Source organism: Rhinoraja longicauda, chromosome 17 (assembly GCF_053455715.1).
Source record: "Rhinoraja longicauda isolate Sanriku21f chromosome 17, sRhiLon1.1, whole genome shotgun sequence".
Lineage (NCBI taxonomy): Eukaryota > Metazoa > Chordata > Chondrichthyes > Rajiformes > Arhynchobatidae > Rhinoraja > Rhinoraja longicauda.
Window position 1 is genome coordinate 41,307,196 of NC_135969.1, and position 26,269 is coordinate 41,333,464.

Consider the following 26,269-nt stretch of genomic DNA (forward strand, 5'->3'; position numbering starts at 1 on the left):
TTACAAGAATGATCCCCAGGAATGAGTGGGTTAACACATGATGAGTGTTTGTCGGCACTGGGCCTGCACTCGCTGGAGTTTAGAAGAATGAGAGGGGACTTCGTTGAAAGTGACCGAACAGTGAAAGGCTTGGATAGAGTGGATGTGGAGAGGATGTTTTCACTAGTGGGAGAATAGACAATATACAATAGACAATAGGTGCAGGAGGAGGCCATTCGGTGCTTCGAGCCAGCACCGCCATTCAATGTGATCATAGCTGATCAGTCTCAATCAGTACCCCGTTCCTGCCTTCTCCCCATACCCCCTGACTCCGCTATCCTTATGAGCTCCATCTAGCTCTCTCTTGAATGCATTCAGAGAATTGGCCTCCACTGCCTTCTGAGGCAGAGAATTCCACAGATTCACAACTCTCTGACTGAAAAAGTTTTTCCTCATCTCAGTTCTAAATGGCCTACCCCTTATTCTTAAACTGTGGCCCCTTGTTCTGGACTCCCCCAACATTGGGAACATGTTTCCTGCCTCCAACGTGTCCAACCCCTTAATAATCTTATACGTTTCGATAAGATCTCCTCTCATCCTTCTAAATTCCAGTGTATGCAAGCCAAGTCGCTCCAGTCTTTCAACATATGACAGTCTAGGACTAGAGGTCAGAGCTTCAGAATTAAAGGACATTCCTTTAGGAAGGAGAGTGGTGAATCTGAGGGTGGTGAATCTGTGGAATTCTTTGCCACAAAAGGATGTGGAGGCCAAGTCAGTGGATATTTTTAAGGCAGAGATAGACAGATTCTTGATTAGTACGGGTGTCAAGGGTGATGGGGAGAAGGCGGGAGAATGAGGTTAGGAGGGAGAGATAGATCAGCCATGATTGAATGGTGGAGTAGACTTGATGGGCCGAATGGCCTAATTTTGCTCCTACCACTTATGAACACTCATGTACCGATCTTTCTGTCCTGGACCACCCCGCTGCCAGAGTGAGATCACATCTAAACTGAAAGAACAGAAACTCATATTCCCCTTGAATAGCTAACAACCCCAAGGTATGAACATTGAATTCTCCAATTTCAGGTACCCCCCTCCTATTTCTCATCCAGTTCCCTCCCACAAACACCTTCCTTTCCATTCCCGCTCAATCTGTCACCTAGTTCCTTTCCCCTTCTCCATCCACCTCATCTCCTCTTCCCTTTCTAATCCATATCTTCCTTTTTCCTTTCCCTCCCTCCCAACCCCCCCATCCAACCATAACCTTATTCTCTTCCACCACCATCCCTCTCCCTTTTTCTACGTTTCACACCCTTCTTTATCAGATTCCACAATCTACATCCTTCCGTCCTCTCTACACGTCATCACCAGCCTCGGTTACTTTTGGCCTCCACAGTCATCTGTGGCGATGGATTCCACAGATTCGCCACCCTCTGGCCAAAGTAATTCCTCCCCACCTCCATTTCCGTTCTGTATGACTTCCATGACTCTTAAGGGACCCGACCGGAAATATAAAAAGGACTGGACAAGCTAGATGCAGGAAAAGTGTTCCCAATGTTGGGGGAGTCCAGAACCAGGGGCCACAGTCTACGAATAAAGGGGAGGTCATTTAAAACAGAGGTAAGAAAAAACTTTTTCACCCAGAGAGTTGTGAATTTGTGGAATTCTCTGCCACAGAAGGCAGTGGAGGCCAATTCACTGGATGAATTTAAAAGAGAGTTAGATAGAGTTCATGGGGCTAGCGGATTCAAGGGATATGGGGAGAAGGCAGGCACGGGTTACTGATTGTGGATGATCAGCCATGATCACAATGAATGGCGGTGCTGGCTCGAAGGGCCAAATGGCCTCCTCCTGCGCCTATATTCTATGTTTCTATAACCTATGATGACGTGCAGCCCTCCTTTCAAAGATCGCTTGTGGCAACTGTTCAAGTTTTACAATTAGAAACAGAACTGGACATGCTGGTTTATACCAAAGATAGACACAAAGTGCTGGGGTAACTCGGGCGAGTCAGATAGCGTCTCTGGAGAAACAAATATGCGTGACGAAGAAGGGTTCCGACCCTTTTTCTCCAGAGATGCTGCCTGACCCGCTGAGTTGCCCCAGCACTTTGACTCTATCTTTAGAATTAAAGGTTGTATATTTCTTCCTCATTGTATCTCCCTGAATGCTTCACTTCAAAGATCTCCGCCAGTTCTCCCTAACTGAGGGAGGTCATGTTACAGTAAATATAAGATGTTGGTGAGGGCACAGTTAGAGTACTGAGTTCAGTTTTCGCCATCATGTTGTAGGAAAGATGTTATCAAGCTGGAAAGGGTGCTGAAGAGATTTGCCAGGACACCAGGGCTTTGAGCTGTAAGGAGAGGCTGAGCAGGCAGGGACTTTATTCCTTGGAGTGCAGGAGAATAAGAGGGGATCTTTTTGATTTGTACAGAATTATGATCGGAATAGATCGGGGAAACCCTTAGAGTCGATTGCCCAGAGTAGGGGAATCGAGAACCGGAGGACATAGGTTTAAGGTGAGGGGGGGGGGGGAAGATTTAACCTGTTCACTGCCACGATTTGTTTTCACTATTGGCCATCGCCCGAGTATTCTCGGGGGTGGCACTGAACAGGTTAATGGGAGCCTGAACGGTAACTTATTTACACAAAGGGTGGTGGGCTTATGGAGCAAGCTGCCTGAGGAGGTAGATGAGGCAGGTATTGTCACAATGTTTCAGAAATATTTAGGCAGATAGCTATGATAGGTTTAGAGGGACATGGGCCAAGCGCAGGCAGGTGGGGCTAGTGTAGATGGGGCATGTTGGCCGGCGAGGGTAAGTTGGGCCGAAGTGCCTGTTTTCAATCTGTATCGCTCTATGACTAGTGTAGATGGGGCATTAAGGCCGGTGTGGGCAAGTTGGGCTGAAGTGCCTGTTTCCACGCTGTATGACTCTACGACTCTGCATTGATGATCTTGCTGAGCAACGCAGGACGTTCACCTTCCCAAGGGTATGAGTCCCTGAAAGTCGGCTGGATTTCCAGTGGGAGCCTCGCCATGAACATAACATGGAAGCTCCTGCTTATCTGACGGTGCCAATTCTGAGCAAGTGCTAATTGCATCTTACACATAGCATAAGTACTGACACCTCCGCTGTCAACATGTGATAGCAATCTGCAAATCAGCGTCATCCGTTCCAAACTCGTTAATTGTTTTGCACTTCCCCCGACAAGATTACGTTGTGATTCATTAGATTAGCTTTTTTTTTTGCCACACTGCCCCAGTAACTATCACGAGCATCAGGCTGCTCAACAAAAGGACGGGCTACTCATGCCATAGAATTTACCATTTAGAAACGGATTGAATGATTCTCATTCAGAAAAAAGGAACTGCTGAGGCTGGTTCACAAAAGAAGACACAAAAAGGCGGAGTAACTCAGCGGGTCAGGCAGCATCTGTGGAGAACATGGATAAGCGACGTTTCACAGAGTGCTGGAGTAACTCAGCGGGTCAGGCAGCATCTCTGGAGAACAGGGAGAGGTGACGTTTCGGGGGGGTCCCTTCTTAAGACTGATCCTGGGTCCCTACCCAAAACATCACCTCTTCATATTCCCCTGAGATGCTGCCTGACCCACTGAGTTACTCCAGCCCTTTGTGTTTAGTTTAGTATTGGTTAGTTTCTTATTAGTTTAGAGATGCAGCGCGGAAACAGGCTCTTCGGCCCACCGAGTCAGCACCGACCAGCGATTCCCGCACGCTAACACTATCCTACTGACACCAGGGGCAATTTACAATGATACCAAGCCAATTAACCTACAAACCTGTGGATCTTTGGAGTGTGGGAGGAAACCGAAGATCACAGAGAAAACCTACGCAGGTCACGGGGAGAACGTACAAACTCGGTATAGCACTCGTAGTCAGGATCAAGCCCAGGTCTCTGGCGCTAAGGCAACAACTCTACCATTGCGCCACCGTGTCTTCAATTGTTTCTTATGCTTCTCCCGTGCCCTCTTGCCCTAAATTATCTATAACAAATCTTGCTCTCCATCAGTGCATTTATTACTTATTTCCATTCCTTTTAAAGGTATCTATGATATTCACAATGACTGCCAGTTCCGCATTCCAACCTTGATTTTTTTTTCTTTTCACGCATAGTTTGAATGGTTTCCTTATATTCACGTGTTGAGAGATAATGTGAAAAGCTTGTTCTGCATGCCATCCAGTCTAATCATACATTCAAATCATACACCTTCACTCGTGGGTGTCTTTAGCTGAAGCTCGTGCTGCCTGGCACGCTGAGTTACTCCAGCACTTTGTTTATGACAACCTCTGTGGTGCTTGTGTGCAGAGTGCAATGGGTAAAGTAAGACATTGGGCGTGTTAGGTTGAAGATGTGGAATTCTCTGCCTCAGAAGGCAGTGGAGGCCAATTCTCTGAATGCATTCAAGAGAGAGCTAGATAGAGCTCTTAAGGATAGCGGAGTCAGGGGGTATGGGGAGAAGGCAGGAACGGGGTACTGATTGAGAATTATCAGCCATGATCACATTGAATGGCGGTGCTGGCTCGAAGGGCCGAATGGCCTCCTCCTGCACCTATTGTCTATTGTCTATAGACACAAAATGCTGGAGTAACTCAGCGGGACAGACAGCATCTCTGGAGAGAAGGAATTGGTGACGTTTCGGGTCGAGACCCTTCTTCAGACCCGGTTTTCAGTTCAATGCAAAGGCTGTTGGCCCCCACTACTGCAACTGTGGGTGCACGAGAATTTCTAGGCATATTCCAGAAGAAACAGGCTACGCTTATGGAAAGATCTGTCTTAACTGAGATTGAAAGCTTACATAAATTTTATGAACTGCAAAATGCGAAAATGTTGTAATTGGAAACCTTACTGCCACCTAGAGGCACTCCGTATAACGACATGACCCATGGTGCAACTTGAGTACTGTACATCATTAGATCATAGAACAGTACAGCACAGGAACAGGCCCTTCGGCCCACAGTGTCCATGCCGATCATGATGCCAAATTAAACGTATCTCTGCCTGCACATGATCCATATCCCTCCATCCCCTGCATATCCATGTGCCCACCCTCTTTTGAAATGCCACTATCATGTCACTACCCCTCGCATTGAGTTCCAGGCTGTGTATAAAAAAAACTTGCCCCAAACTTGCCCTACTTTAATCTTTGCCCCTCTTAACTTAAATCTTTGCCTTTTAGTCTTCGACATTTCCATCCTGAGGAAAAAGGTTCTGCCTTTGATTCGCTCACTAGGCAGTAAGATATGAAATAGATGTCAGAAACTATTGTGCATGTCAGTTGTTACAACTATGGCTCTGAGCCACTTTGGAAGTATTTTTGAGGCCTGTTTTGGCCTTGGTGAAAACAGGTTACACATCAGCTTCATCGTTGAGGACCTTGCCCATCTCCTGTGGCTCCATGCTTAGATGACCACTTTGGTTTAGTTTAGAGATACAGTGCGGAAGCAGGCCCTTCGGCCCACCGGGTCCGCACTGACCAGCAATCCCCGCACATTAACACCATCCTATACCCACTAGGGACAATTTTTACATTTACCAAACCAATTAACCTACAAACCTGTACGTCTTTGGAGTGTGGGAGGAAACTGAAGATCTCGGAGAAAAACCCACGCAGGTCACGGGGAGAACGTGCAAACTCCATACAGACAGCACCTGTAGTCAGGATCGAACCCTGGTCTCCGGCACTGCATTCGTTGTGAGGCAGCAACTCTACCACTGCACCACTGTGACCGCCCAGGGACCCAGGTTTCTGAGGGACCCTATTCTCTCTCTTGTTACCCTCTTTTCCTTCATTTAAAATCTGTATGGCCCATTTGACCAGTCAGCCATTTTTGTAAACATAAAATCTTCAAACCTCTCGTCCTCTGAATGTTGCTTACATATGACCCTTGGCTCACAATCAATCCACTGGCACGTATAATTCTGCCTCTCAAATCCAAATCCCTTCACTTCATTTTTTTCTGTAATCACTCTGAGAAGAATGTTTAATTGTCATATGTACCAAGCAGAGGTCAAAGAAATTCTTACTTGCAGCAGCATAACAGGCCTGTAACCACCATATACACAGGTATTAAGTAATAAACAAAAAATCAATAAATTAATAATCCCAACACTATAGCAAAAATAAAATCCTGATTTCCTCAACAACAAATGGCCGTTCATAGTTCAGGTTAGTGTTGTGCAATGTTTAAGGGCCCGATGATTGTTGGGAAGAAGCCTGTATGAAGAAGGGTGTTGACCCGAAACGTCACCCAATCCTTCTCTCCAGAGATGCTGCCTGTCCCGCTGAGTTACTGCAGCATTTTGTGTCTACCTTCGGTTTAAACCAGCATCTGCAGTTCCTTCCACCGAAGATGGACACAAAATGCTGGAGTAACTCAGTGGGTCAGACAGCATCTCTGGAGAGAAAAGGAATAGGTGACGTTTTGGGTCAGAACCCTTCTTCAGAGCCTTCTTTGTGCTCTACGCAAGATTCCAACATCCGCAGTTCCTTGTGTCTACATATATAGCTTGCTGAAGCAATCAACCTCTTCTCTGATGGTAGGAACATTTATTATTCATAAGTGAATAATACCAGTGATGGGTTCCTCTTAAATGCTTTCTAAATTGCAGATAATAATGAATATTTATTTTTGACTTAGCATTAAGGTCATTTGCATATTCGTCTGCATTTACATGCCATCAGAAATAGATCTTCAAAAGAACTAATATAACTTATAATACTGATTATAAAGCTAATCAAAAGGGTACTGGTAATCTTTTTACAGGAGAACATTGCGAAGAAAAAATGCATTCTTTTGTACAAAAAAAACCTGCTAAAACTCCATGAAGAGTAGCTTTTTAAATTGCGTTAAATATTTGGAAAGATATTAGGTAATGTACAAATCTGTGGAATTCTCTGCCTCAGAAGGCAGTGGAGGCCAATTCTCTGAATGCATTCAAGAGAGAGCTAGAGAGAGCTCTTAAGGATAGCGGAGTCAGGGGGTATGGGGAGAAGGCAGGAACGGGGTACTGATTGAGAATGATCAGCCATGATCACATTGAATGGCGGTGCTGGCTCGAAGGGCCGAATGGCCACCTGCACCTATTGTCTATTGTCTAATGGCCTACCCCTTATTCTTAAACTGTGGCCCCTGGTTCTGGACTCCCCCAACATTGGGAACATGTTTCCTGCCTCTAACGTGTCTAACCCCTTAATAATCTTATATGTTTCGATAAGATCCCCTCTCATCCTTCTAAATTCCAGTGTATACAAGCCTAACTGCTCCAGTCTTTCAACATATGACAGTCCCGACATTCCGGGAATTAACCTAGTATGGGAATGTGGGAAATGTGGGAAAACAAATGCAAATGAAAACTTGAGCCTAAAATTCTCTGAGATAATGTGACTGAATGGATAGATGTGGCTCGTTTCTGGTGACTGGGGCATGTATAGTGTGGGTGCATATCGACAAAACTAAATGTAAGGGAAAAGCAGGATCCTAAAACATTGACAACGAATCATTATTGAAGATCTTGATGAGATTTAGGTACGAGCTAGATATGCGCACAAGCAGAAGTGGTATTGGAAGGATATAAGGATGGGATTAGCAAAGGGGATTTAGAACCATTGCTTATGCAAGGTGATAAATATCAATGCAGGCTGGTAGAGATGAATAACCTATTTCCATGTTATAATTGCAAAGTAGTGTAGTGTGTTCCGTGGACAATGCAGATTGTTCAGGTGGCAAGGTTTCTGAGCTTTGTTACTTCCCTCATGGTTTAGTTCAGTTTGGAGATACAGCACGGAAACAGGCCCTTCAGTCCTTCGAGTCCGCACCGACCGGCGATCCCCTACACTAGCACTATCCCACACACACGAGGAACAATTTACGATTATACCAAGCCAATTAACTTACAAATCCGCGCGTCTTTGGAGTGTGGGAGGAAACCGGAGCGCCAGGAGAAAAGGTCACGCGGTCACGGGGAAAAGGTCCAAACTCCGTACAGACAGCGCCGGTAGTCAGGATTGAACCTGCCTCCTGGGCGCTGTAAGGCAGCAACCCTACTGCTGCGCCACTGTGCTGCCCCTTTCTGGTTTATTTGAAACCACTCACCTGACTTGAGGCCTTTCAAAACCATACCTGGAAGGATTTATTGAGTAGCAATTTGCAGAGGAAGTCTGGATGCTGCCTGCAGTGGTGGTAACGCAGTGGCCTGTGTAATCGCCAGCAAGTTGGGTGTTTAGAAAGGGGGTTGCTGTTGAGAAAAGCTCCGAATCAACCAAGCAGATGATGTCTAGAAATGCATGTCATGCATGATAGACATTAACAATGACGGCGTGTTAATGAATACCTGAAAGGAACTCACATTTCAATTCAGTCTTCACTTTGTAGTTTCCTGTAAATAGGCCAGACCTCTTTGTAAATGCCTTCGGAATGAGAGTATGACCTAGATAAGATTCAGGCTAAATTTAGCGACTACACAGATTCTACATCATGTGCACACACGCCGTCTTTCTTTATGAATACAAAATTCAATTTTATTTTGTAGAAATAGCTTCTTGCTCCTGTGCTGGCTGTTGCCATGGCTACTAATGACATCACTCCACTTCCTATTCAACCTGTGATCCAGCCCCCTTCAAAGACTCTTAAGCGGCAGAAATGCTTATTTTTAACCAGGTATTTTAGTGTTTGGACGTACCTGGTTGTTTTCAAAGTCGCAATGTGAGATTTCCTGAGATTTCTGAAGGTTTGACTGTGAGATTTTGTTTGAGTGTTTTGTTTTTAATGCAGCTAAATTGCAAAAGGTTCTAATTCCCACTCAGACTTGCAACGGCGGCATATGGTCCAGTAATCTTCAGCCAAGAAATACAATTCTATATAAAGCTAACACCAACCAGATAAATTGTACTTGGTGTTAGTACATAACTTCATTATATTTGCGGCTCTCCTTTACGCTACTTGTCTGATCTGTTGGGATTCGCAGTTCATGAATTGCATTTTGACAAGGATTTGACACATTGTCTTTCTTTTCACGACCAACGTTTTCTGTAAACACTGTTTCAAGACTGATATTAGACTCATTCTCACTCTGCACTTTAGTCCAAAAAAAGGCAGATGGTGTCACTAATGCAGCTCCACCATCCTGGTCCATAACGACAGCAAGGAACATCACGTGACGGTATCTCTAGTTGCGTGAAGTCATGAGTGAAGAGTAATTAATTTTTTCAACCAGAAATTCGACTGATTCAGTTTAGAGATACAGCAGTGAAACAGGCCCTTCGGTCACCCCGAGTCCAAGCCAACCATCGATCGCTCATTCACACAAAAAGGGGCCCGGGCCTAAACGTTATCTATCCATGCTCTTCGGGGATGCTGCCCGACCCGTCGAGTTCCCCCAGCATTTTATGCCTTTACAGGGTAGTTCTATGTTATCTCACTTTCTCACCTACTCGCGACACATTAGGGGCAATTTTTACAGAGGCCAATTAACCAACAACCTCGCACGTCTTTGGGATGTGGGAGAAAACTGGAGCGCCTGGAGGAAACCCACGTGGTCACAGGGAGAAGGTGCAAACTCCACACTGACAGCACCTAAGGTCAGGATTAAACCATGGTCCCCAGCACTGTGAGGCAGCGGCTCTACCAGCTTAGTTTAGTTAGACAATAGACAATAGGTGCAGGAGGAGGCCATTCGGCCCTTCGAGCCAGCACCACCATTCAATGTGATCATGGCTGATCAATCTCAATCAGTACCCCGTTCCTGCCTTCTCCCCATACCCCTGACTCCGCTATCCTTAAGAGCTCCATCTAGCTCTCTCTTGAATGCATTCCGAGAATTGACCTCCACTGCCTTCTGAGGCAGAGAATTCCACAGATTTACAACTCTCTGACTGAAAAAGTTTTTCCTCATATAACATATAACAACTACAGCATGGAAACAGGCCTGTCCGGCCCTACCAGTCCACGCCGACCATTCTCCCTGACCTAGTCTCATCTACCTGCACTCAGACCATAACCCTCCAATCCCCTCCTATCCATATACCTATCCAATTTACTCTTAAATAATAAAATCGAGCCAGCCTCCACCACTTCCACCGGAAGCCCATTCCATACAGCCACAACCCTCTGAGTAAAGAAGTTCCCCCTCATGTTACCCCTAAACCTTTGTCCCTCAATTCTGAAGCTATGTCCCCTTGTTGGAATCTTCCCCACTCTCAAAGGGAAAAGCCTACCCACGTCAACTCTGTCCGTCCCTCTCAAAATTTAAAAAACCTCTATCAAGTCCCCCCTCAACCTTCTACGCTCCAAAGAATAAAGACCCAACCTGTTCAACCTCTCTCTGTAGCCTAAGTGCTGAAACCCAGGCAACATTCTAGTAAATCTCCTCTGTACCCTCTCCATTTTGTCGACATCCTTCCTATAATTTGGCGACCAGAACTGCACACCATACTCCAGATTCGGCCTCACCAATGCCCTGTACAATTTCAACATTACATCCCAACTTCTATACTCGATGCTCTGATTTATAAAGGCAAGCATACCAAACGCCTTCTTCACCACCCTATCCACATGAGATTCCACCTTCAGGGAACAATGCACAGTTATTCCCAGATCCCTCTGTTCCACTGCATTCCTCAATTCCCTACCATTTACCCTGTACGTCCTATTTTGATTTGTCCTACCAAAATGCAGCACCTCACACTTATCAGCATTAAACTCCATCTGCCATCTTTCAGCCCACCCTTCCAAAAGGCCCAAGTCTCTCTGTAGACTTTGAAAATCTACCTCACTATCAACTACTCCACCTATCTTAGTATCATCTGCATATTTACTAATCCAATTTGCCACACCATCATCCAGATCATTAATGTAAATGACAAACAACAGTGGACCCAACACAGATCCTTGGGGCACTCCACTAGACACTGGCCTCCAACCTGACATACAATTGTCAACCGTTACCCTCTGGTATCTCCCATTCAGCCATTGTTGAATCCATCTTGCAACCTCACTATTAATACCCAACGATTTAACCTTCTTAATCAACCTTCCATGTGGAACCTTGTCAAATGCCTTACTGAAGTCCATATAGACAACATCCACAGCCTTGCCCTTATCAATTTCCCTGGTAACCTCTTCAAAAAATTCAAGAAGATTAGTCAAACATGACCTTCCAGGCACAAATCCATGTTGACTGTTTCTAATCAGGCCTTGATTATCCAAATAATTATATATATTGTCCCTAAGTATCTTTTCCATTAATTTTCCCACCACAGACGTCAAACTAATAGGTCTATAATTGCTAGGTTTACTTTTAGAACCTTTTTTAAACAAAGGCACAACATGCGCAATGCGCCAATCTTCCGGCACCATCCCTGTTTCTAATGACGTTTGAAATATTTCCGTCATAGCCCCTGCTATTTCTGCACTAACTTCCCTCAATGTCCTAGGGAATATCCTATCAGGACCTGGAGACTTATCCACTTTTATATTCTTCAAAAGTGTCCGTACCTCCTCTTCTTTAATCCTCCTAATTTCCATCACTACTCTACTTGTTTCGCTTACCTCACATAATTCAATATCCTTCTCCTCGGTAAATACCGAAGAAAAGAAATTGTTTAATATCTCCCCCATTTCTTCCGGCTCAGCACATAGCTGTCCACTCTGACTCTCTAATGGACCAATTTTATCCCTCACTATCCTTTTGCTATTGACATATCTGTAGAACCCCTTGGGGTTTACTTTTACATTACTTGCCAAAGCAGCCTCATATCTTTTTTTCGCTTTTCTAATTTCCTTTTTAAGATTCCTTTTACATTCTTTATATTCCTCAAGAACCTCATTTACTCCCTGCCGCTTATATTTATTGTATATCTCCCTCTTTTTCCGAACCAAGTGTCCAATTTCCCTGGAAAACCACGGCTCTTTCAAATTATTATTCTTTCCTTTCCACCGAACAGGGACATAAAGACTCTGTACTCTCAAAATTTCACCTTTAAATATCCTCCATTTCTCTATTATATCCTTTTCATAAAACAACAATTTCCATTTCACTCCTTTTAAATCCTTTCTCATCTCCTCAAAATTAGCCTTTCTCCAATCCAAAATCTCAACCCTTGGTCCAGATTTGACCTTCTCCATAATGATATTGAAACTAATGGCATTATGATCACTAGACCCAAAGTGCTCCTCAACACATACCTCCGTCACCTGACCCATCTCATTTCCTAACAGGAGGTCCAACACTGCCCCTTCTCTGGTAGGCACCTCTACGTATTGCTGCAAAAAACTATCCTGCACACATTTTACAAACTCCAAACCATCCAGCCCTTTAACAGAATGTGATTCCCAGTCTATATACGGAAAATTGAAATCACCCACAATCACCACTCTGTGCTTACTACTAATAATTACTCTAAATGGCCTCCTCCTTATTCTTAAACTGTGGCCCCTGGTTCTGGACTCCCCCAACATTAGGAACATGTTTCCTGCCTCTAATGTGTCCAACCCCTTAATAATCTTATACGTTTCGATAAGATCCCCTCTCATCCTTCTAAATTCCAGTGTATACAAGCCTGGTCGCTCCAGTCTTTCAACTGGAGTTTAGAGATACAGCGCAGAAACAGGCCCTTCGGCCCATTGAGTCCGCGCCGACCAGCAATCCCCGCACATTAACACCATCCTACACACACTAGGGACAATTTACACCCATACACCAAGCCAATTAACCTACCTATCTGTACGCCTTTGGAATGTGGGAGGAAACCGACGATCTCGGAGAAAACCCACGCAGGTCACGGGGAGAACGTACAAACTCCGTACAGACAGCACCAGTAGTCGGGATCGAACCCGGGTCTCGGGCGCTGCAAGTGCCTTAAGGCAGCAACTCTACCGCTGCACCACAGTGCCGCTCAAGCTGTGTGCTGCCCTGGTGTTGAATTTTCCAGCGCTGGCTTCAGTCACTGTAAGGTTACCAAAATCAGGGGGTATCTATTAATTCTGATGAAGATGTTGTAATTTCTTTAAGTATCAATATCTGCATTGACTGATAATGGCCAGTAAGCCTTAAAAATAATCAGTTCAAATCTTAGCACTGTACCGACGATAAGGTTTTTGTTGGCTGATGTGTGACCACAGGACTGGAAGACAAGGGAACAACACTAACAAGAATGATGTCATGTTGAACAAGATTGGCTTTCATTTCACAGATATGTGTATTCGTTTCCCGGCAGAGGCTTTTAATGATGAAATGATTAATTCTTTCACAAAATAAAGAGCTGTCAGAATATACATTTGTCACAAACAGGGCAGGAGGTTGTAAAAGTAGCTGCAAAAAGAAATGATTAGATCACGTCAGGATTGTCTGTGTGCTAAGCCACGTAAATAATCCCAAAATTCCAGAAATTAGGCTTTAGTGATACAGCGCGGAAACAGGCCCATCAGCCCACCGAGTCCGTGCAGACCAGTGATCATCCTGTACATTGGCACTATCGTACACATTAGGGACAATGTACAATGTACAAAGTCAATCAACCTACAAACCTGTAAGTCTTTAGAGTGTGGGAGGAAACCGGAGCACCCAGAGAAAACCCACGTGGTCACAGGGAGAACATGCAAACTCCGCACAGACAGCACCCATAGTCAACCACCACAGGAGGCTGAGGGGTGATATTATAGCAGAGTGCCAAATCATGAGCGGAATAGATAAACTGAATGCATGGAGTCTTTTAAGCAGAGTAAGGGAATCAAAAACAAGAGGGCACATGTTTAAAGTGAGAGGGGCAAGATTTAATATGATTCTGAAGGGCAACCTTATCACTCAGTGGGTGGTGGGTATATGGAACGAGCTTCCAGAGGAATTAGTTGTGGCAGATACTATAACAGCATTTAAAAGACACTTGCACAGGTACATGGATAGAAGTTTAGAAGGATATGGGCCAAATGCGGGCTAATGGAACCAGTTTAGATTCTGCATCTTGGTCGGCATTGACGATCTGGGCAAGAGGGCCTGTTTCCGTGCTGTATATCTCTGTCTCCAGTGAGTCCTAGAAATTTCTAATGATGTGTTGTAGAAAGCAGACTGTCAGGTTGCATCACAGCTTGGTTGGGGAAGAGCTCTGCATAAGACAGCAAGAAATTGTACAGAGTTGTGGATGTAGCCCAGTCCATCACACAGACCAGACTCCCCACCACTGACTCCATCTATACGTCACGCTGCCTCAGAAAAGAAGTCAACATCATCAAAGACTTGTCCCACCCCGGTCAATCCTTCTTATCCCTGCTCCCGATGGGCCAAAGGTACAAAAGCTTCAAAGCGGGCAATAGACAATAGACAATAGGAGTAGGCCATTCGGCCCTTCGAGCCAGCACCGCCATTCAATGTGATCATGGCTGATAATTCTCAATCAGTACCCCGTTCCTGCCTTCTCCCCATACCCCCTGATTCCGCTATCCTTAAGAGTTCTATCTAGCTCTCTCTTGAATGCATCCAGAGAATTACCAGACGCAGTACCAGACTCTGAAACAGTTTCTTCCCCTCTGTAATCAGGCTTCTGAACGGTCCTTCCATGAGCTAGGGTACTGTCCGATTCACCTCTACCCCACTGAGGACATTGGACTTTGTATACGGAACTATTGCTCTACAATGCTGAGAACTATATTCTGCACTGTGTATCTTCCCCTTCGCTCCATCAATTGTACTTGAGTTTGACTTGATTGTAATTATGAATAGTATTATCTGATCTTTTTGGATACCACGCAAAGCAAGGCTGCCTACGGTACCTTGGTACACGTGACAATAATGAACTAAATTAAACTGCCTTGCAGTCCCCATTGGAGATAGGGTGGAGGGGTCAAGACTGAGATCTGTAGTCTGCTTTCCAGGAGTGTTTACAGAAGCTGCACAGATATGGTTGCCTTCAAGAGCCGGGGCATTAAGTATAAGAGTTTAGGAAGTCATGTTGCAGCTTACGTTTTCAGACAACGGTTAGGTTGCAGTTTTGAGTATTGTTAGCAGTTCTAGTCGGCCCGTTACAGGAAGGGAGTGGAGGCTCTAGAGAGGGTGCAGCAGAGATCTACTGGATTAGCGCCTGGGTTAGAGGGCTGTAGCTATAAGAAAGTGTTGGACAAACTTGAGTATAGGAGTTGGGAGGTCATGTTGCAGTTGTATAAGATGTTGGCGAGGCCACATTTAGAGTATTGTTTTCAGTTCTGGGCACCATGTAAAAGGAAAGATGTTGTCGAGCTGGAAAGGGTACAGAGAAGATTTACAAGGGTGTTGCCAGGACTGAGTTATAGGGAGAGGTTGAGTAGGCTAGGACTCTATTCCTTAGAGCGCAGGAGGATGAGGGGTGATCTTATAGAGGTGTATAAAATTATGAGAGGAATAGATTGGGTATATGCACAGAGTCTCTTAACCAGAGTGGGTGAATCGAGGACCAGAGGACATAGGTTTGAGGTGAAGGGGAAAAGATTTAATAGGAATCTGAGGGGTTACTTTTTCACACAAAGGGTAGTGGATGTATGGAACAAGCTGCCAGAGGAGGTAGTTGAGGCAGGGACTATCTCAATGTTTAAGAAACAGTTAGACAGGTACATGGATAGGACAAGTTTGGAGGGATATGGACCAAATGCTGGCAGGTGGGACTAGTGTAGCTGGGACATGTTGGCTGGTGTGGGCTGAAGGGCCTGTTTCCACACTATCACTATGACTCCATGACTATTTCTGGAGTGTCAGAGTTTCAGGGGAGACCTCATGGAAGTATAAGAAATTATGAGAGGCATAGATAGGGTAGACAATCAGAACCTGTAACCCCAAGGAGAAATGTGAAGAACTAGAGAGCATAATTTTAAGGTGAGAGGGACAAAGTTTAAAGAAGATGTATGGGGCAAGTTTTTTTACACAATTGCGGATGCCTGGAACACGCTGCCAGAAGTAGTGGTGGAGGCGGATAAGATAGTGCCATTTAAGAGGCTTTTGGTTAGGCATGTGGAGATGGAGGGGATGGAGGGATATGGATAATGTGCAGGCAAGTAAGAGTTGGTGCGGGCATCGTGTTGGGCACAGACATTGTGGGCCGAAGGGTTGTTTCTGTTAGACAATAGACAATAGACAATAGGTGCAGGAGGAGGCCATTCGGCCCTTCGAGCCAGCACCGCCATTCAATGTGATCATGGCTGATCATTCTCAATCAGTACCCCGTTCCTGCCTTCTCCCCGTACCCCCTGACTCCGCTATCCTTAAGAGCTCTATCCAGCTCTCTCTTGAATGCTGTTCTACCTTCTCTGTGGGCAAAAACCAACCTGTCGGAGGAACTCAGCTGATCAGGCAGCATCTGTGGAGGGGAAATGGACGGGTGGCATTTCAGCTGAGGACACTTCTACAGACATACTTTAACATTGCCGTAGAGCTGTACCAGGGCTCCAGTTGTGTTTGTGTAGCCATTAGAATATTATGCCTGGTCTTGTCCTCAGCCTTTGACTTCCTGCCTTTCATTATTTGATCTTTTGTAATTTTATATTTGAACTCAAATTTCAAGTGGTGGCATGGTGGCGCAACGCCAGAGACCCATTTAGTTTAGTTTAGAGATACGACGCGGAAACAGGCCCTTCGGCCCACCGAGTCCGTGCCGACCGGCGATCCCCGCATGGTAACACTATCCTACATAGACTAGGGACAGTCTACATTTGTACAAAGCCAATTAACTTACAAAACTGTGCATCTTTGGAGTGTGGGAGGAAACCGAAGACTTAGATTTTAGATTTAGAGATACAGCGCGGAAACAGGCCCTTCGGCCCACCGGGTCCGCGCCGACTTTGCGCCGATCCCCGCACATTAACACTATCCTACACACACTAGGGACAATTTTTTTTTCTTCTTTTTTTTTACATTTGCCCAGCCAATTAACCTACATACCTGTACGTCTTTGGAGTGTGCGAGGAAACCGAAGATCTCGAAGAAAACCCACTCAGTCACGGGGGAGAACGTACAAACCGTACACACCATAGTCGGATTGAACCCGGGTCTCTGGCACTGTAATCGCTGTAAGGCAGCAACTCTACCGCTGCGCCACCGTGATGCCCGTGGCTAGTGGCTGTTCAGGGTAGAACACTGTTGAACTTACTGTGCTGAATGTGAGGGAGCATCTCTTCCTTTGATCCCCCCCCAAACCGTGCAGCTCTTTCACATCAGTTGTCGGTTCTATTAATATCGTTCTGCTGACATGGCAATATTTAACTTGGGTTGACTTTACAACATTTATTTACAAGAATTCCACATGGGTTTTGTGGACTGTTGGGGGAAACATTCCAGTTCTTTTATTGGCAGAACATATGTTGTTACATCTGTTCTAGTCCAGTGAGCCTGACTCAAGTGGCTGCACATCTGTACACATAATGATTTAGCTATCATGAATTCATGCTGAAACTTCACAAGCCTGGTTTGTCCTGACACATCAATGTTGGTAAAATGATAACTTAATGATTCATTCCAGAGAACGTCTCTGTTGTGACGTGCCGGAAAGGAACTGCAGATGCTGGTTTAAATCGAAGATAGACACAAAATGTTGGAGTAACACAGCGGGACAGGCAGCATCTCTGGAGAGAAGAAATGGGTGACGTTTCGGGTCGAGACCGATTGAAACTCTTTGTATCATTAGGTTGTAGCACAGACGCATCCTTTTTACCAATTATGTGGGTGTTGCCGAGAGAACAATAGACAATAGGTGCAGGACTAGGCCATTCGGCCCTTCGAGCCAGCACCACCATTCAATGTGATCATGGCTGATCATTCTCAATCAGTACCCCGTTCCTGCCTTCTCCCCATACCCCCTGACTCCGCTATCCTTAAGAGCTCTATCTAGCTCTCTCTTGAATGCATTCAGAGAATTGGCCTCCACTGCCTTCTGAGGCAGAGAATTCCACAGATTTACAACTCGCTGACTGAAAAAGGTTTTCCTCATCTCTGTTCTAAATGGCCTACCCCTTATTCTTAAACTGTGGCCCCTGGTTCTGGAACGAAGAGGGACCTGGCGTGGGAGGGTGAGGTGGGGGGGGGGGGGGGGGGGTGTTGCGAGAATGAAGAGGACCATCGGGACCACAATGAATACTTTGTAACATTGTCGGCACCCTATATGTGGCATCTTTGTATACTTTGTGGATGATACGCAAAACAAAGAATGACAACAGAGTGATAACAAAGAATCATCATCACCATTATCGTATGTGGGACACTAAGTATATTTCTAGTATTCTATCTTTCTTCTTTATCATTGTTGGATCTCTTTGGGTTTTCTTTGCAAGTTTCATTAATCTGCAGAACACCCATGCATGGTCCGAGACTGGACACATGTAGCATTGATTCCTTTGAAAACAACTGTAGGACAGGAGGTGGACACAAAATGCTGGAGTACCTCAGCGGGACAGGCAGCATCTCTGGATACAGGGGATGGGAGACGTTTCGGGTCTTCAGACTGAGAGTCAGGGGAGAGGGAGTCTAGAGGTTTGGAAGGATAAGGTGTGAGAAATACAGATCAAAGCAGACGATGCTAAGGAAATGTAGAATGGTTCATTGTTGTCTGAGGGGAAGGAGACAACGAGGCAAACAATCACTAAAATTAATCAGGACAGTGAAACTAGTCGGAGAACTAGGATGGGAGAGGGAAAGCAAGGGTTATTTGGTCAGAGAAATTGATATCGATCAACATCAATACCGCTGGGTTGTAAGCTGCCCAAGTCAAATATGAGGTGCTGTTTCTCCAATTTGCATTGGTCCTCACTCTGACAGGACAGGTGGGACAGGAGATGAGCCTGCAAATGCTAAAACCTTCTACCTCAAGTTTAGTTAGGGTTAGTTTAGTTTGGAGATTCAGAGCGTAAACAGGCCCTTCGGCCCATCGACTTCGTGCCGACCAGCGATCCCCACACACTAACACAATCCTACACACACTAGGGACCATCTTACATTTATACCAAGCCAATTACCCTACAAACCTGTGCGTCTTTAGACAATAGATAATAGGTGCAGGAATAGGCCATTTGGCCCTTCGTGCCAGCACCGCCATTCAATGTGATCATGGCTGATCATTCTCAATCAGTACCCCGTTCCTGCCTTCTCCCCAAACCCCCTGACTCCGCTATCCTTAAGAGCTCTATCTAGCTCTCTCTTGAATGCATTCAGAGAATTGACCTCCATTGCCTTCTGAGGCAGAGAATTCCACAGATTTACAACTCTGTGACTGAAAATGTTTTTCCTCATCTCAGTTCTAAATGGCCTACCCCTTTTTCGTAAACTGAAGCCCCTGGTTCTGGACTCCCCCAACATTGGGAACATGTTTCCTGCCTCTAACGTGTCCAACCCCTTAATAATCTTACATGTTTCGATAAGATCCCCTCTCATCCTTCTAAATTCCAGTGTATACAAGCCTAGTCGCGAGTCTTTGGAGTGTGGGAGGAAACCGAAGATCTCAAAGAAAACCCACTCTGTCACGGGGAGAACGTGCAAACTCCGCACAGACAGCACCCGTGACCGGGATTGAACCCGGGCCTTTGGTTGCAAGGCAGCAACTCAACCACTGCCTTGTTGTCTTGGAAGACGGTACAATGCTTAAAGTTTCAAAATCGTTGCGAAACCAGATCAAAGCTTCACCCGGCAAGATCTCTGTTCAAGACACCATTCATTGATCCTGGGGAGAGGTGGATCCAGTTTTAGTTTCTTGCTAGATGCTTAACAAGATAAAAAGAAAGGCAGGAAATTTGCTTTAACCGCTTGCATTACTGTACTGTTGTAATTTTTTTCCGCCCTAATTGCCTCCACTGGAACCTATTCCCAAGGCACATGCTGCTTTACATTCTCACCAAAGACATTTAGAACCACTAATATCACGTGTTTCTTTGCCATAACTTCATCAGAAAATTCATGTAAATTGCCATTTTGTGCCATTTTAGACTTCACGATTCAAGATTTCAAGATCAATTTATTGTCACATGTACCAATTAAGGTACGGTGAAGTTTGAGTTACCATACAGCCATACGAAGTAAAAAGCACCAAGACACACAGCCACATAAAATAAAATTTAGCATAAACATCCACCACAGCAGATTCCACATTCCTCACTGTGATGTGAGGTAATAAAGTTCCATCATCTTCCTCTTTGTTCACCCACGGTCGGGGCAGTTGAACCATCCGCAGTCGCCGCTGCCGACTGTCCGAAGCCCTCGCGTCGGGATGATCGAAACTCTCGCATCGGGGCGATTAAAACTCTCTCCGCGGCGTGGAGCTCCCGAGTCGGCCTCTTCCTACCAGAGACCGCGGGCTTCACGGTGTTAAAGTCCGCAGGCCCCTGCGGTTGGAGCTCTCCACAGTCGATCCTCGGCAAAGGATCGCAGGCTCTGCGATCTCCGAGACTTTAGAGATACAGCGAGGAAACAGGCCCTTCGGCCCACTGAGTCCATGCCGACCAGGGATCACCCCATACACTAGCATTATCCCACACACTGGGGACAATTTACAATTTGCAATTTTACTGAAACCAATGAACCTACAAGCCTCTACGTCTTTGAAGAATGCCAGGAAACCGGTGCACCCAGAGAAAACCCATGTGGTCACAGGGAGAAGGTACAAACTCTGTACAGACAGCACCCGTAATCAGGATCGAACTCGGGTTTCTGGTGGTGTAAAGCAGCAACTCTACCGCTGTGCCGCCGTGCCACCCCTCTTTAATGTTGCTGCCAATCAGACCATGTTGATAAGGAACACAGACATCTGAAGAATGGTCCCAACCCGAAACATTGCCTATCCCTATTCTGCCTGACCAGCTGAGTTACTCCAGCACTTTGTGTCCTTTATTGTAAACTTGCACCTGCAGTTGCTTGTGTCTGGATCAGGAACTCTATTGCCAACTCGTGTCTTGCTTTTACTGAGGTATGTACATTGGGCTTTTCCAATAGATTAAGCTAGAAAAGTCAAGGTGGAAACGGGCAGTATCTTAGACGTTCCTTGCAATGAAGCCAATTGAACCACCTCCAAATATACCCAGGCATAAGTTATCCAAATAGCAGAATCAAGGAATTAGATTAGAGCTCTGATTTTTTAGCGTGCCTTGAGGTGAGAGCCTGCAGCTGTCAGGTAAGGCAATGGAGATAATCAGGCCTCTGGTTTTGTGGGATTGGACCTTGTTCCTGATCAATCAGGCCAGGTGGATACTGAGCTCTAACCTACAGTTGTATCTGAATGTTTTGAGTCGCTATCCCTCTTCTCACTGTCACTCTTTCTTCTCCCCTCTCCCATCACGCAGAAGGAATAGATGATTGAAAGCTCAAGGCAGTATCTCTGGAGGAAAAGGATGGGTGCCATTTTGGATCAGATCCCTTCTTCAGCCTCCAGCTCTCTACCCTCCCATCCCCTCCACCTCCTACTTTCAGTCTGACCCCAAACGCCACACATCCTTTTTTCTCCAGAGATGCTGCTTGGCTCCAGCACTTTGTGCCTATCTTTGCTACAATAAACCAGCATCTGTAGTTCTTTGTTTCTACATTTCATCTACTCCAGTTCTCCACAGTCTGGGCCGCATGGCTCAGACCAATGAACAAAACCTGCAGAGGCTGCTAATGCTTTACAAAATACTGCCATGCCCTTGAATAAACCTGATGGTACAAAAATAGCCATAAATAAAAGCAAAGTATTAGAAGATAAAGCTGAGTGCTTGAGATGAAAATTGCAGAGAGATCATTGACCTCCCATAAATAAACCTCGAGTCTGCCCAATGTTTGATCTCTTAATACAGGAGACATAGGTTCTCTACTTTTCATATTCTGCCATTTTAGAATTGCTTTCCTGATCTGAACTGTAGTTTGAGCGATCTGTTGTATTGTCACATGCCCCGATATGGATCAATTCTTACTTGCAGCAGCACAACAGATATTCAGTTTAGTTTATTGTCATGTGCACTGAGGTGCAGTGAAAAGCTTTTTGTTGGGTGCCAATCACTCAGCAGAAAGACAATACATGATTACAATCAAGCCATTTCTACATAGAAAGATAGAAAAATAGGTGCAAGAGTAGGCCATTCGGCCTTTCGAGCCAGCACCGCCATCCAATATGATCATCTAAAATCAGTACCCCGTTCCTGCTTTTTGCCCCATATCCCTTGATTCCTTTAGCTGTAAGAGCTAAATCCAATTCTCTCTTGAAAACATCCAATGAATTGGCCTCCACTGCCTTCTGTGCAGAGAATTCCGCAGATTCACCACTATCTGGGTGAAGAAGTTTTTCCTCATCTCAGTCCTAAATGGCCTACCCCTTATTCTTAAACTGTGACCCCTGGTTCTGGACTTCCCCCAACATGGGGAACATTTTTCCTGCATCGACCCTGTCCAAACCTTTAAGCCTTTGTGAAAATAGTACTCAGTTGGCATCATGATAAACAACAAAAATAAATTCCATATATAAAAACATACAAAAATAAGTAATGCCAGGACAAAAACCAAGGCTCCAAGTCCCGAGAGCAATCAAGGCAGTTTGTGGTTTGGAGTTTAAGAAAATAACTGCAGATGCTGGTACAAATCGAAGGTATTTATTCACAAAATGCTGGAGTAACTCAATGGGACCCGGGAACATCTCAGGAGAGAAGGAATGGGTGACGTTTCAGGTCGAGACCCTTCTTCAGACTGATGTCAGGGGGGGCGGGACAAAGGAAGGATATAGGTGGAGACAGGAAGATAAAGGGAGATCTGGGAAGGGGGAGGGGAGGGTAATTGGAAGTTGTAGTGTTTAATAGCCAGATGGTTGTTGGGAAGACACTGCTCCTGAACCTGGACGTTACAGTTTTTTATTTACCTAAACATGTTAGGTTTTTATTTTCAATACATGACCTACTTAGTTTTGTTTCTTCATATCTATCTAGGTTGGCACCTGATGACAAAAATAAATTATCCCCATTGTGTGAGAAATATTTTTGAAATGAATATCAAAGTAGTTATACACAAAATGCTGGAGTAACTCAGTGGAACTGGCAGCATCTCTGGAGAGAGAGAGAATGGGTGACGTTTTGGGTCGAGACCTTTCCTCAACCCGAAACATCACCCATTCCTTCTCTCCAGAGATGCTGCCTGTCCCTCTGAGCTACACCAGCATTTTGTGTCTATCTTCGGTGTAAACCAGTATCTACAGTTCCTTCCTACGCATGAAAGTAGTTATACAGATAACAATAAAAACTCCAAGGGAGGGTGAAGTTTTTAAATGCAGAAGCACAGGTCAATATCAGTTGGGGAAACTCTGCCCCCTATGTCCTTGCCACCAATGAATGTTACTAGTTAGCACTAACAAGCTTGATTCCTTGGGAAACAGCTGAATTTTATTGTGAAACTCTGACACTCACCAGGGGGTATGAAAGTCTGCCTCTAAGCTTAAATTACCAATTATAAAATAGCCTGGCTACAGACCTGTTCTTTGTGTCACAAACCATTACACATCGGGAAAGTAATCTAAAATGTTTCACCTAATTTAGGTTCGATAATCTATTCTTTGGGTTTTGGTGTACGATTGTCACATATACTGAGGTACAGTGAAAAGCATTGTTTTGCATGCTGTTCTATCAGGTCAGATAATACTATACGTCAATCCAATACTAAACATCTGTACAATACAATCAAGTCAAACACAAGCTCAATAGGTGGAACAAAGGGGGAGGCACAGAGTGCAGAATACAGTTCTCTGCATTGCTGCACATCAGTTCCATAGACAAAGTCCAATGTCCAAAATGGGGAGAGATGAATCGGACAGTGCCCCAGCTGATGGATGGACTGTTCAAAAGCCTGATAAAGAGGGGAAGAAGCTGTTCCTGAGTCCGGTGGTGCGCGCTTTCAAGCTTCTGTTCCTTCTGTCAAATGGGAGCGGGGAGAAGGGGGAACGACCAGGGTGGGAAAAGTCTTTGATTATGTTGGCTGCTTTTCTGAAGCAATTTGAAGTGTAGATGGAGTCAATGGTGGGGAGTCTGGTCTGCATGGTTCTTAAAGTCTGAAGAAGGATCCCACCACGAAACTTTGCCTATCCGTTCCCTCTCTAGATGCTACCTGAGTTCCTCCGGCACTTTGTCTTGCTCAGCACTGGGCCTGTACTCGCTGGAGTTTAGAAGGTTGAGAGGGGGACCTCATTGAAACTTACAGAATAATGAAAGGCAGAGATAGAGTGGATGTGGAGAGGATGTTTCCACTGGTGGGAGAGTCCAGGACCAGAGGCCTCAGCCTCAGAATTAAAGGGAGCTCTTTTAGAAAGGAGGTGAGGAGGAACTTCTTTAGTCAGACATTAGTTAATCTGTGGAACTCATTGCCACAGAGGGCTGTGGAGGCCAGGTCAGTGGATATTTTTAAGGCAGAGATAGACAAATTCCTGATTAGAACGGGTGTCAAGGGTTGTGGGGAGAAGGCAGGAAAATTGGATTAGGAGGCAGAGACCAGCCATGATTGAATGGCGGAGTAGACCTCGATGGGCCGAATGGCCTAATTCTACTCCTTTAACTTGTGAACTTGTGAATTGGAAATTGATATTTTTTCACCCATGAATGAATTACAATGTTTCCAGCGTTTGACCAACATTTGACCAACAAATCTCTTGGCCTCGCCTTCCCTATTGCAAACTTTTCTATAGTTTCTTAACTGACGAAGGGGGGTGCTACATTATACTCACTAATTCTGTCAGAACGTAGCTTGTGTTCCAGAGGAGAGACTATGCGTTTCTTGACCTGACCTTGTAGTGCTTCTATTTGTAACGACTTAAAGCGTCTGTATTGCGCCCATTGTCTGCTCTGCTTAACGCTGATTTTTTTTGTTTATGTTCAGTATACCCACATTTTCTGATTTTACTGTCTGTCAATCAGCAACCATATGCTAACCATTAGTAGAAATAAAGAACTGTAGACGCTGGTTTACATAAAAAGACACAAAGTGCTGGAGTAACTGGTTAGGCAGCATCTCTGGAGAACATGGATAGAAAACCTTCTCAGTCAGAAGAAGGGTCTCAACTCAAAACATCACGTATCCATGTTCTCCAGAGATACTACATACCCCACTGAGTTACTGCAGCACTTGGTGTGTCCTTTAGAAAGATAACCCTTTCTCTTTCCAACTAAATGTTTTGTAATTAATAATTTCGGTGAAGGCCCACTTTAATAAGAGTAATTATTTCATGAGTTTGTAATTATGCAATGGCTGATTATTGCAAAAATTATGTCAATAACACATTATGTCAGTAACTGATTTTTATTTGACTTAAGCTGTAAATGTAGTGCGTATGAGGAAGATTGACCTCTTCTGATATGGCTTCTTCTTCCCTGCAGCTGGGGTACCCAAGGTGACTTCACCAGCACACATCCTCTTCCTGCAGTCAAGGTGAAACTCTTCACAGAGAGCACAGGCGTGCTAGCTCTAGAGGACAAAGAGCTCGGTCGGGTATGTGCTTCTTATTTCCTGCAATTAATGATTTCTACCAGGGGAGTTGGTGCCAAGTCTGCTCTGATTGCACTTGGAGACTGCTGCCAAAGCAGCTCTTTTCAGTTCCTATTGCACACTCAAGACCATATCACTTACCAAACTGTCTTAGAGAATGGCAATCAAGCAGAGCAGTCTTTATTTCCGGCGCTGTTAGAAACATCCTGATAAGAACATTATCAGTGCATTCTGTGCTCGGATCAGAATAATTCCAATCGTAGGAGAAAAACTGCAGATGCTGGTTAAAATCTGAAGAAGGGTCTCGACCCGAAGCGTCACCCATTCCTTTTCTCCCGAGATGCTGCCTGACCCGCTGAGTTACTCCAGCATTTTGTGTCTACCTTCAATTCCAACCGTTGCAGCTGGTAACCAGCAAATCTCCCTCGTGCCTGCTTTGCCTCTTCATTCCCCATCACAGGCAAATGCTGCTCTGTGTATAAGAGCCTTTCATTAATTAGATCATAAGTGAGAGGAGCAGAATTAGGCCATTTGGTCCATCTGTCTACTCCGTCATTTAATCATGGCTGATCTATCTCTCCCTCCTAACCCCATTCTCCTCCCTTCTCTAATCTGAGGAAAGACATTCTTGCCATAGAGGGAGTACAGAGAAGGTTCACCAGATTGATTCCTGGGATGGCAGGACTTTTATATGAAGAAAGACTGGATAGACTCGGCTTGTACTCGCTGGAATTTAGAAGATTGAGGGGGGATCTTATAGAAACTTACAAAATTCTTAAGGGGTTGGACAGGCTAGATGCAGGAAGATTGTTCCAGATGTTGGGGAAGTCCAGAACAAGGGGTCAC

At 45.0% G+C, this 26,269-nt stretch overlaps 1 protein-coding gene across 9 annotated transcripts in view; it reads left to right on the forward strand.

The window, feature by feature from the left end:
* Positions 1 to 26,269, forward strand: part of cadpsa (Ca2+-dependent activator protein for secretion a) — a 316,059-nt gene that overhangs the window by 133,359 nt on the left and 156,431 nt on the right. For all 9 annotated transcript variants that reach the window (XM_078414567.1, XM_078414568.1, XM_078414562.1 and 6 more), the window contains exon 8: positions 25,315 to 25,426. In XM_078414567.1, coding sequence (XP_078270693.1) covers positions 25,315 to 25,426 — 112 coding nt within the window. The remainder of the gene's footprint in view (positions 1 to 25,314; positions 25,427 to 26,269) is intronic.